The 12,812-nt window shown below is 45.7% G+C and overlaps 1 protein-coding gene across 4 annotated transcripts in view; it reads left to right on the forward strand.

Moving 5' to 3' along the window:
• Positions 1-12,159, forward strand: part of TFAP2B (transcription factor AP-2 beta) — a 30,159-nt gene extending 18,000 nt beyond the window's left edge. Inside the window, exons 5-10 of one of the 4 annotated variants that reach the window (XM_060615717.3) lie at positions 109-328; positions 1,993-2,111; positions 4,278-4,419; positions 7,254-7,513; positions 8,570-8,632; positions 9,841-12,159. In XM_060615717.3, coding sequence (XP_060471700.1) covers positions 109-328; positions 1,993-2,111; positions 4,278-4,419; positions 7,254-7,513; positions 8,570-8,631 — 803 coding nt within the window. In that variant the 3' untranslated portion in view covers position 8,632; positions 9,841-12,159. Of the gene's footprint in view, positions 1-108; positions 329-1,992; positions 2,112-4,277; positions 4,420-7,253 lie in introns of all 4 variants that reach the window. The other 3 variants (XR_009605027.3, XM_060615719.3, XM_060615718.3) reach the window with 3 other exon arrangements.
• Positions 12,160-12,812: the final 653 nt, after the last annotated feature.

Consider the following 12,812-nt stretch of genomic DNA (forward strand, 5'->3'; position numbering starts at 1 on the left):
GGCGCCTGTCCTGTGGCCTCGCCCCTGCGCACGCACCGACACATTCTATCAGCCGGTCACCAGGATCGAAACCCGGTCACCTTTATGGCATATTTTTTTTCTCCCTAGTTCCGGTTCCTCCCAAATCTGTGACTTCTCTGATGATGAATAAAGATGGCTTCCTGGGAGGCATGTCCGTCAACACCGGCGAGGTATTTTGCTCGGTCCCGGGCCGTTTGTCTCTGCTCAGTTCAACTTCAAAGTACAAAGTAACTGTGGGAGAAGTTCAGAGACGGCTTTCGCCCCCCGAATGCCTCAATGCGTCTCTCCTCGGCGGCGTCCTCAGAAGGTAAAACCCCCAAATCGGTTATTACGGGGTGAAGGAAGAGGGCGCTCCCGGAAACCAACATATAGCCCGGCGCAGTTGCCTAGCAACCGGGCGTCCAGCGCGCGGCCCCCCTCTCCCGCCCCCCCCCCGCCCCAGCTGCGCGTGCGGAGAGCTACGGCCGCCACGTGCTGAGGGCAGCGCGCGCAAACGCTGCCGCCCCGGGACCCACGCGCCGTCAGCGCGCGCCGCCTCGCCCTCCCGCTGCGATCGGTGGCTGGAGCCGCCTACTTTCCCTGCCCTGTGCCTGGCGCGGGACTCCTTCCCATCCCCGGGACACTTCGAGGGCGTTCTGTAGCCTGAGTGAAACTCAGAACCGACACACACTTATCTAAAACAGACGTTTCATGGAATAAACCACTTTGTACCAGTAACGTACTGTGATACTTCTCTGGTTTGTTTTAAAGTATGTTTGGCGGCCGACTAAATCGGTCACTAGCCACCAAAGCATTGTTCCCTCGGCTTGAAAAATTCTGCACTAGACTTGCGACCTCTTGTCTTCAGTAAGAACACCGCCAATAATAACAATGGAATATTAACAGTTATCCCGTGGGGGCATTCAAATGGTCCTCAATATTGGAGGACCTTGTGAAAAATGGAGGAAGACTCCTTGTGAAAAATGGAGGAAGAGGTGGCTTTTATCTTAAGATTTTAAAGCCTCTCCCCAGATTCTCTGCCAGTGCCTGGACAAAGGACACTTTGGTAGTGTCTCTGATAGGAAGGTGACGCTGTAGGAGACGAACTTTTCAAGCTGGCCTATTTGGGGGGTTGAAAGTCCCTTTCTTTCCTAAAAGTGGCTGTGTGAACTGTACCACCAGAGAGGTCAGAGTAACTGGGTTTTTTCTTGTATTTTTGCCAAGACTTTAGCACATACAGGGAGAGATGAGGGAGGAAGTAAGGGGGTGACTCATGGATTTTTCTCACTTTGAATCCTTTTGCCGTGCTCTCCAAGTGAGTCCTTTGAGTCCTGGAGTGTGGAAGTTTCTTTCATTCACCCCCTGGGCATTGAGTGTGTATAAAACTTGCTATGAGATTAAGTGAGATAATCAATATACAGTGCTTATCGCATAACTAAACTCCCTAAAGTGTTAGTTTAACTGTTATTGCGATTACCATCATCATGTTGGTTTCATGTTTCAGTCTTCCTTCCCCTTTTAACCCAACTCCATCTTACAGCAATTCTTGACCCCTTCCTTCCTCGAAAGGCCCACCTGTTTCAGCTAGTGCCTTCTCTCTGAACCACCCAGTTCTTTCCTTCTTTTCGGCAAGGTAGCGCTTGCCCAGTTTCTACTTACCAACTAGCTCCATTACGAGGAAAGAGCTTGTGTGTTTGCATGTGCAACTTCTACCTTTTCTGGACCCACAACCTACATCCTAATTATTCCCATCTGGTATCATTTTATTTTCTCACGAGATAAAAAAAAAGACTCAATTTTTTTATGCTCTGTATTGCAGAAATTAAGCAAACCTCAGCAAACTATCAGCAAATAACCACAAGGAAAGGGGGAAAATGTGCTAACCTCAAGTTAAAACCTCTTCAAGCTCCACTGGGCTTTAGATTGCTAAGTCTAAACTTTGTTTCAGGAATACTCTGAGGTTAATCAGAATGTTAATTCTTGCAATTTCAGAGCCAAATCGAAAAATGGGGGGAGATCTTTGCGAGAAAGGCTAGAAAAAATCGGTTTGAATTTACCCGCGGGCAGGCGCAAAGCAGCAAATGTCACGTTACTCACCTCCCTGGTGGAAGGTAAGCAAGACGTGTGGCCATTTCACGAAGTGGCTGAGTTTAACTGTTGGCTGAAGGCTGACATTTTACACGTTTCATGATTAACTGGAAATCACTGCAATTGTTGTGCCCTTATGAGTCGAATGTCAAGAGGCTGCCTGAGAGAAGTTCAAAGGTCCTTTTACTTAGAGGGAACTGGCAATTGTAGAGAGGCCAAAGGACATGTGCAAGAGTCCCTAAGCTCTGGAGAGTGCTCAGGTCCAGACTCTAAGGCAGTGCAGAGGTCACTTGTACCACCATGTGCAGGAGACAGTGTGTGAAACTCCCTCTGTATGAATTCTCGCAAGAGTAACTCTGTAAGCAGCAATCCATTTTATATTCCTCTCCTTCCCAGGTTCTACCTCTGAATCGTCAGTAGTAGAAAGCACATTGTCTTTTTTCATAAGGAAACTATTATTGCACTCCTGACCCCTAATGGTTATTTTAAAACTCATGCCACTCCCAGGGTTCTATCTCCTGCTGATTACCTGGGACTTATTATTATTATGGAAATATGGCTTAATAAGGCCAATGACGCCTAGGAGAAAACAGGGTGCAGGGAGGTGCTGAGGAAACATGGAGGGGAGTCACGTATGATCTTCAGTGTAGATTCATCAATTGTGAATTAAAGGGCCACAATTATGACAGGCACATTCTAATTTGCTCATCATTTTGGGGTTGGGGATGATATTTATGGTATGTAATAAACAGGAACTTCTACACAGTTGAGAACAAGAGGATCTGCAGTTAATTTGTGGGACGGGGAAGGGATAGGAAATACAGCCAGATGGTCTTAATGAAGGAAGTTATAGAATTTTCTCTAGAGTCTAACATGTTGGTCTTGGTTTTTTCTTCTATTTTTATGGATGTGATATTATGACACTCCTGTGGGGAATTGGTTTTTGGAGGAGATCTTAGAATATGTAAGCGGCAACCATAAAGTCATCACATTTACAGGCATTGCACTTTGCCATCTTTAAGGCAGAGTTGCCTGGCCCAAACTTACCCTCTGGGGAAGCAGTCACCAAATTTCCAGATCACACTGATTAGCAGTTGATTCTCAGCCTGGGGGGTTTAGTTTTTGCCCTTCAGGGATTTGTTAGTATCACAATCCTCATTTTAAAAAGCAGTCAAGGTTATCTCTGCCTAAGACTTGAATTTGGGTGTAGAAGGAAGGAAACTGTAAAACTACTGAAGTTACAATAGTTAGTTGGCAATTTTCAGTTTTATGGATCTGGATCGTTGTAAGCACCATGCCTGAAGTCTTTTGTTGTTACTATGATAATGATGATTAAAAGTAAGTCATGCTCCTTAAAAATCACATAGCTATGGGATAATTCACCATATCTCTTTACCATGTTCAGGATCTTCCCTGGAACACCTAAGGCTGTGCATGAAGGGCTATTAGTGTTTTATTTGAAAGGTCTTCCACATAAGCTGAGGACTCAGATGTCCAGGTTTTCTATAGTTGCTGTGTCATCTTTCTGCAGTAGAAAGTTCTTGAGTAGGAGAATGATGACAGGAACCTCTGAGGAGAGACCTGAAACCTATCAGGGAACTGACAAAGAATACATATTTCATTGTTGGACAGAAACACTCATTCCTTATATGTTTCTTTAATATATGTGGACATGTTCACACGTGGAATTGTTTGTATATATTTGTTATTAATAAGATATTTTTTCCTAATGCAATCATAGGAAATACAAAAGATAACACAAAAGATAGGAATACTTTTAAACGTTATTTAAAGCAGGTATAACAGGTGCTTTTTAAAAAGGGAAGGGGGAAATCTGGCTTGAATGTCTAGCCAACTGTCTAGGTGCAATTGTAAGGTGGCTCCTGAATATATCTGCCCTTAAGTGAAAGCATGGTGTGTAGGAGACCCAAAGCTTTTCAGGGGATGTCTAGCTAGGACTTGGCTAAAAGGATCATCAGAGAGAGGCTGGAAAGAGCAGCAGGAGCAAAGTTTATTCCATCAACTTTATGGCTTGAGAATCCTTTTAATCTGGGCATCAGTCTCACCTTTGGTTTTACCCCCAACAGCTGGCCTCTTCTATAAATAACAACGGTTGACCAGGGACCGTCTCCTGTCCTAGATGATCAGGGACTAGGTGCTGATTATTACCTCTACTCCCGTCTTTTCAGGAGAAGCTGTTCACTTAGCTCGGGATTTTGGGTATATTTGCGAAACAGAGTTTCCTGCTAAAGCTGTTTCTGAGTATTTGAATCGGCAGCACACGGACCCCAGTGACCTGCACTCCCGAAAGAATATGCTGCTCGCTACAAAGTGAGTATCCCAGACCCTCAGCCCTCCTCTCTGACTCCCACCTTGCTGCCTCCCCTCGCTTGGGAGGACAATGCAGACCTCATTTGTGGGGCTGGGAAGCAACTCAGTGGTCCAAGTAGCTTTTGCAGCCTGTGGATTGCTGGCTAGGATGCCCTCCCAGCTCCACCCTCTCTCTTCTCTCCCCCCACGCAAGTTGATTAAGGGCTGTGGGTTTGTCTTGATCTCCTCTATTACCAAGTTTCTGGGGGGAGAATGGCTTTATTATTATGAATCCAGGCTTTTTACAGTTCTTATCCCCAACCCTGGGGATCCCAGGCAGGAGTTTTCTGGGTCTTTCCTGGATCCAGATCTTCCCTGGATCCCTAGGTGCACATTTCTTCCTGGTTTCACATCTCCCGTCATAGGCACACTCAGGATGTCTATATGTCACCCACGTGTACCCATCTCCACCCGCAGCTCTAATTATTCTCTTTCCAACGTTGCTGTTTGGCATCTTCCACAGACGTAAAATTTACTACAATTCCAGAGGGGAAAATAGTAAATCTCTGGCTAAATTTAGGTCTAGAGCTCATTTGAACTTTTACAGTGGGTTTTCTATTTATTTGATTTACTCCTGTCTTTGGCTTCGGTGTCATATTGTTGGTGTTTTATGGCCGACTCAGGCCTGCAGTGGGCGGCGCTATGCGCGTCCGCACGTTTCTCTCCAAGGCTCGGCCCAAACAGCGGCGCTCATTTATTTAGTGCTGGAGGACGCAGTTTGTTCCGTTGACAGCGTAATTTAAAGAAATATATGGAAGGCTGAAAAATCATTTGCTCAAATTTGTCCAGATGTTTTTGAGACGTGATTGGAATTTGATTGCCCCTTTCCGCAGGGTCAAAAAATATTAATGTCCCAGAACTTTAATTGCTTACAGACCCTGCTTTGGGCTTTGAAGATTTAGAATGTTTGACTCTGAGCATTTGTTCCCCCCAGTTCAGAATTTCTTTTTTGGCACTTTGGTAATGAGTACAAACTTAAGGACAGACTTTAACCATCTCCTTCTATGATCAAAACTTGGCTCTCGTCCTGTTTTTGAAAGTTTTTCTTCTGATGTACCAGCTAGCAGTATAATGGATCTGTTGCCCTCCTACCCCTTGCCCTGCTGTCTGGTGGTGGGGGACCTGTTGGTGCTTTATAAAAGAGTAAATGTACTTTGGGGGAAAATAAAACTAAAGTGTATAAATTAGATAATAGGATTTCACCCACCAACTCTTATTTCCCGAAGGAATCCTTGTAACTTCCTCCACCCCATCACTCCTTGAAGCCCTGTGGCTTCACTTAGGACAGCACTTCTTAACCTGGGGTGAGTATCAGAATCATCTGGGGAGCTTTTCCAAGGTATTTGTGGACCTAGCCCCAGGCCCTCTGAATTGGAATCATGGGGTAGAGGCATGGATACATGCATCTGAGCCCCACAGGTGCTTCTGAGGTGCCTAAGAACTGCCCTATTTACTTCAGCACCATCAGCACCGTAACCTATTTCTTCCTGGTTGTGAGGATGTAGATGTGCATTTTGAATGGAGTAACCAGTAGAGAGAGGGTAGAGAGATGCCTGTCAGTATTATCTAACCACCAGCCTTAAAACTAAAACCTTTTCACCTGCTGCAGGTGGGGGTGGGGGACGTAGTCTCTCTTGTTTAGTCATTACTCTTCCAGAGAGTAATCCCCCTGGCAAAGGATGCCCCAGGGTCACTGATAAGGGCCTCTGGGTAACTGCCTTGTTTACCTGTTGGCCAGGCCACGTGTTGCCAAGCGTCAGGCCACACTGGAGGTGAGGGTGGGGGGTGGGGAGGGACTGGGACTGGAGTTGTATAGACCCATGGACTGGTGGAAGCAGGTTGACAGGAGAAGTTTGCCAGTCTGTGAAAGGTCGTGGCCTTTGGGAAGCCATGCCATTGGACCTTCTGGGCTAAAACCATCCTATATTAAGCCTCTTGTCCATCTCCTATATTAAAAATTTCTCAAATAAGCTCAATTCGTAGGCACACAGGATTTCTAAGGCTGAGAGTTTCCTCTAAATTGTAGTTGCCCTGAGGAAATAAAAACCTTCAACAAATAAAAGTCTACCCTCCCCAGTGTCTTACCCATCTACCTGTAGGTTTTATTTAAACAATGTAGGAATCCTTTTATATTGACAACAATCCTGTTGTACAAAGATTTTCAGTAGCCTGTACTTAAAAGAAAGGGAAAGGGGGGAAAATACCTTCCTTCCCAAATACTGCAGGTAAACAGATTTTTGCTTTGAATGGAATCAGCATTCTGTCCTGGAATAAACAGTTGCTTGCCCTGGGCCATGCAAGTCTCTGGCAATCTGCTTCTGTGCCAGGGACGGGCTTGTGGTTTAGGGGCCTAAATCTTTCAGGGCTTTTTGAGTCTGATCATCAAGAGGTTAGAGAGGCAGAGGAGAGGAGGGGGAAAGGGCTTAAAAAAAAATCTGCCAGGTAAGAGCCAAAAATGACTGAATAGTAAAGATCAAACGCTAAAGCCTAGCGGATTTCCCAAGCAGGGTTTAGGCGGTCCTGGAATGAAGGAGGAAAGACTGGATGTGGGGAGAAAGGCAAGGCTTTGGGCTGTAAGGGGTGCATAACTTCCCCACCCCTGCTTTCCTTCTCGTCCCAGCTGCTCTAGAAGGGAGAGTGCCGTGAAGGGAAACAGAGCGGAATCGTCCGCATTAGCCTCGCTCTCCGGCTCTATGGTGACCCGGCGCCTCTGGGCTAGTGTGCGCGTCTCCTTTCTAATGCCAATGACAACGACACCGAGAGTGATTTTTTCTTCCTCTCCCACCTCTTTGCAGGCAACTTTGTAAAGAATTTACGGATCTGCTGGCGCAGGACCGGACGCCAATCGGGAACAGCAGACCTAGCCCTATCCTGGAGCCGGGGATCCAGAGCTGCCTCACGCACTTCAGCCTCATCACGCACGGCTTCGGAGCCCCGGCCATTTGCGCCGCACTCACGGCCCTGCAGAACTATCTCACCGAGGCGCTCAAAGGCATGGACAAGATGTTCTTGAACAACACCACCACTAACAGGCACACGTCTGGGGAAGGCCCAGGTAGTAAAACTGGCGACAAGGAGGAGAAACACAGGAAATGAAAAATTAAAAAAAAAAAAAAAAAGAAAGAAAGAAAGAAAAATGTTTTAAATACAAAAGGAAAACAGAAAAAAATTTAATTTTAGCTTTAAAATGTTGGATTGGCTTTGGAAGAATTAATTATATTAGGTAGAATACACATACAATCAAATTTTAAAAAAAGAGCTAAATAACTTAAAAAAAAAAACTGAGGCTTACAACGGAGCAACAATATCGGTTCTCAGTGTCTATTTCAAGATACACTTGGAGACAAACGTCCGGATTTTCCACTTCGGTTCTTTCGAGCTTAGTAATACTGATAATAAAAGAAAACCATGATTTTCCCCCTTTGGAAAAATAAACATAAGACTAAACATGAGAAAACGCTAACTTATTGGAAGAAAATCGGAGAAACATTGTTGGTGTCAGTGCTTTGAGAGTTGGTTGACTGAGACGCACGAACTTTTTAATTTTTAATATTTTTTTAGGAAACTCTCGCAGTCCCCGCCCTTCCCCCTCACCTCACCCCTCTCCCAACCACCCTTTTCTATGTTGCCCTCCCTCCCTCAAGCTGTCATGGGAATTTTCCGGGATGAACATGAGTGTGGTTAGCCCCTTTGCGTTTGCCCCTCGGTTACCCCCGCCCCGCCCTGCGCCCTGCGTTGTTAACTCACCGGTGCCCAGCTCCCGTTGCCACCCTTCAGGGAGGGCGAGGGCGGGCGGGGCGGGAGGCCCGCCGTGGTGCCGGCGGTGGCTGCCGCTTGTGTGGGCCCGCCGAGCAGAGAGGCTCCTGCGGCTGAGGAAAATCCGGATCAATAAGTTGATTCAGACTCATCATCAGTTCCTTTCAGAAATGTTACTAATTCCCAGCCTTGCCAGCACCTGCATACAGAGAACCTTGCATTTGTTATGTTTGTGTCATCTACCAATTTTAAGAACAATAGTAAAAAAAAAAAAAAGCACAATATGAATACGTTGATTAGTATGTAATTCCTTCGGAGGGGTATGTACCATTTCATTCTCTTCTGTTTTCCAAAGCTTTGCCCGCATGGTTTATGAGCTTCTTCAAAGAGGACTTGGGCTTCCTACACAATCTATAAGGTACAGAGAAAAAAAAAATCCGATCCTTTTTTAATCAAAGCCTGTGTGTCAGAATTCTGCAGGTGCACTTCTTTAAAGAAGCTCAAAGGGAATAATTTAGAAAGTGGCCAATAAGAAATTGAAGCAGCTTTGAGTCTAGTTGCTAACAGATACCTCAACACGGAATTCCAGGGGAGGGGGGAGCTGAAAATGAATTTTAGGGGAGAAAAGTAAGGGTTCGTGGAGTCCAAAAGCAATATTGCCCTGCCTTTGAAATAGATTCCATTTCCTTGGGCTCTTTGGTGATTGCTGTTTTAGCGGGTAAGGAAGCAGCTTTTCGAGTGGTCCTGGGCAAGAGGGTGGTGCAAGCTTCCGTGTTTCAGCAACAATTGTTTTCTACAAGATGCTTTCTGAATGAGGCATCACCCCCCCTCCCCAAGACGTGCACTCGTTTTGGCATATGATGGCAAAATAATGAATGCAAAGTGAAAGGAGATGTATTTCAGCTTTGAATTTTACCGTCTGTATACACTGGGACTATTATTCCCAGTGGATAAAGTTTCATGCATTTACTGTGTCTCATTCTGGCAGCCCAGCTCCTTTCTTGGGCTTCATCTGGGCATTATCGTGAAATAAGATCTGGAACCTATTGTCCCCACTCTCCCAAAAGCAGTGGGGAAATCCACCCCCAGTAGTCTAAATTTAGTGTTGATACACGCACCTCTTTATACAAAGTAGACCTTAGGACCTTTGCAACATCCCTGGAAGTTAAAGATCCAGATGTCTGTTCTTTAGGATTCACAGTTAGAATCCACTGGGACTCTCAGTTCTGCCGCCCCAAAGGGCTTTGGCCTTGGGGGTGGGGGGGTAGGTTGGAGGATTGGGCTTTAGGCACCTGCTGAGAGCTTTGCGCTGACACTTTCATAGGGAAGGGAGTTAGGGAGCAGGTTTTAGGTCACCTGGAAGGTCCAAGCAACGGTTACTGTCACTCCCAAGCCCAACTACCGCTAGCTCCTTTGGGGACCTCTGGGTGTGCAGGGCTCAGCCCCAGACCGGGTGAAATACAAAGGCCGGGAACTAACCCCTATGGAGAGTGTAGACACTCCATCTCTCCCCAGCTCAGAAGCCTGCGCCTTTGTCCGAGGGCCTGGCCGCTTGCATTATATGTATTCTGGTTGCAAAAGGCCAGGAGAAACCACACTGAAAACCATCGTCTCCTTTCCTTGCAGGGCAACGCGCCCCACGCGTGTGACGTTCGAGAGACGCGATGGACGCGCCTTGCTCTTACTGTGCAGGTCCTGAGAGCGTGTGGGCCACTGACGCCCAGTCGTGTTGAGGACATAGAATCAGCCGCTGGAGGGGCCGCGGGCTGCGCGGGCCCTTTTCGCTCTCGGTCTCACCCTAAGGGCTAAGGCGACCGAGAAAGCCCCATTCTCCAGTAGGTAATGGGGCGGCGCCACCGGGCAGCAGGCGGGGAGGGGTCTCAGCGCTGCCTATGCCCTTTGCTACCAGCGGCCGCTCCGGGCACTTGCTCCCCGGAGGCAAGTGGCCTAGAAATGTCCAGGGAATCGGAAGCTTCCCCCGCCTTTGCCAGGATGAAAACTCTCCCCCTCCTCACGCTCCTAAAGGCGGGTGATGGGATAGGAATTGTGCTCTTTGGCTATGCAGGCTCCCTTCAACTTCCTTCACCCTCATTTGTGTGTTCCTCCGCGCCCCCGCTAAGTAGAGCCCTTTGCGCCTCCCCTGCCCCCCTCCCCGCGTGGAGAGAGCTCATTGCCCCCTCTCCCTCCCTCCCTTCTCCTTTTTAGGTACGACCCCCACCCCTTTGCTTTCGTTAGCCAGGCCCGCTACGTTTATCTGATAATTGAGTTATTAAAAGATTTGGTTTCCTTGGGCCCATAAATCAATAAACAGTAGGATTAACGCAAGAGTTTGCCTTTTAAGTCAAGGGAAACGTTTAAAACAAGCTCTTCTGAGCTTTGTTTTCAAACCAAACAGGTGAGTTGCAGCTCTTCCTCCACCCCTGCACTTTTTAGACAGCCGCGTGCCCCCCTCCCAAACGCTCAGTCCCAAACCAACATAGCTAAAGATAGAAAAAAGGAGTCAGGATGTGGCAGCGTTGCCTTCACACTTTCCACTCTGCAAGTTCCTTTGGAGTTTCCAGAGGTCGCCTGATCATTCTCTGTCCGACCCAGCCTCCCCTTACAGGTATTATGGGTCTCAGGGGGAGAAACAAAACAAAACAAACAAAAACAAAAACAAAACAAAACGAACAAAAAAACGGCGGGGGAGCTGTCCAGGAAAGTATTCCACCATCAAAACGATCTTTAATTTTCCCCTTAAACTGGGAAAGTGACTTTCACCACCCCCACCCCCAAAATTATCTTCCATTTTCTTTCCTTCTCTCTGGCTCCACATCCTTAGCTTTCTCCACCCCCACATAAAGAACCGAAGAGGCTTTCAAAGACCTGGCTGTTTTATTTTCTTTGGCCAAGGAAACCACTTTCTCTCAAGCAATTATTTCATATCCTATGAAAACTTTGGTTGAATGGAAAACCTGAAGCCTCGGACTTATCTACACACTGTTCCTCTGGTACAAAGCCTTACTTAAAAGGGCAACTCCTTCTTACTTAGAGTGTTTATAGAGAATTTGTCATCACATCTGATATCCTGTATGCGTAATACATTATGTGGAAAGGAAATAATAACCTTAAACCATCTGATGTTGCCTCAAGAGCCCGAACAGTGTTTCCCCTCCTGTGCCAATATATGTTAAATTATCGGGGTAAAAAAGAGAAAGAAAGAAAGAAAGAAGAGTAAGAAGAAATATCAAAATTCATTTTTGTTTTCTTTCAAAAGGTGGAATGAACACTATTCTTTAAATGCCAAAATTGACTCCACTGTTGAGTTGGTCTCTAATTCACTAACATTGTTTTTGCCACACAATCGAGAAATATCAATCTATTGGCTCTTCAGAAGAAGAGCTCTGGAGGGTATCCATGTTAAGTTTGTATATATTTATTTATGCTTAATTTAATGGGAATGTGTAAATATGGCAAGTAGTTTGGGATTATTTATCTGTGAATCTATACCTCTGTGAATGGGTGGTTAAAAAAAAAGTAAAAAAAAAAACCCAAAAAAATAGCTTGCCCCTAGGTAGAATCCTATCTGAATTTTTCTGTTCTTTATAGACGAGCTGTTATGGTAATGGGTAGAAATTGGTTTATTGTCCAGTGTTGATCTGATTTACACAAATAAAAAGACTGTTGTGTTTTTGTTGTGTTTTCATCTTCAGTTTCTTGAATATGGACATTGTTTAATTCTACAGACAGAAAAAGTATAGCCAAGAATTTTTTTTTCTTTTTGTCCCCTCTCACTTGAAACACAGGCAATGTTTTCGTTACAGCATAAATACAATAAATTTTGCTTCTTAGAAAAACTGACACTTTGTTTTCACTAGGAGGTGTTTTTTATTTTCTTAATTCCAAGTTGACACTCTTCTCTCTTATTTCGAACTAGATTTTCAATAAAAGCTCATGTTAACTGCATCTCTTGGTTTATTTTGCCCTTTAAAAAAATGAGGCGTCAAATTTACTTCCCAGGCAACTAAAACACACTGTGTCCCAGTAACTAAAGGGCTCTGGTTACAAGTCAAAGATGATGCTCCCCTCCCACTGCTAATGGGATAGCATTCTGGCATGGCGTTCCTTGGAGGAAATGGCGCAGGAGATGCCCACAGGGCCAGGTATGGGCTCCTGCACCCGACACCTTGGGATTTGGAGGAGTTAACTGTCTTATTTCAGGATTGAACCCAACCCTGACCTCACCAGCTGTGCAAAGCCCTCCATAAACAAATGAGGAACAGCTCCTTTGACCCAGAGGAGGAAAAAGGCATAGTTGTCTTAGGAAGTTAGTTCTTACCTTGGGCTCAGAGGCTGCCTAGAGAAGCCAGAGTTTTTCTCATTTGGGTTAATGGGCTGCAGCCCAGCCCTAATGGGCTGCAGTGATCAAACATCTTCTCAATCTGTATTTCATCCCAAGGCTAGGGTGTCTTCCCTAAGGCAAGGAACGTAAAGTCATCCAAGATGTTACACAGTCTGGACAAGTCACTGTTTCTCTTTGGACCTCAAGGTCTTTATCTGAAAAATGTGGGTCTCCTAGGGTCCTTTCCAACATCAATATTGCCTAGTTTAATTACAAA

Source organism: Panthera onca, chromosome B2 (genome assembly GCF_046562875.1).
Source record: "Panthera onca isolate mPanOnc1 chromosome B2, mPanOnc1 haplotype 2, whole genome shotgun sequence".
Lineage (NCBI taxonomy): Eukaryota > Metazoa > Chordata > Mammalia > Carnivora > Felidae > Panthera > Panthera onca.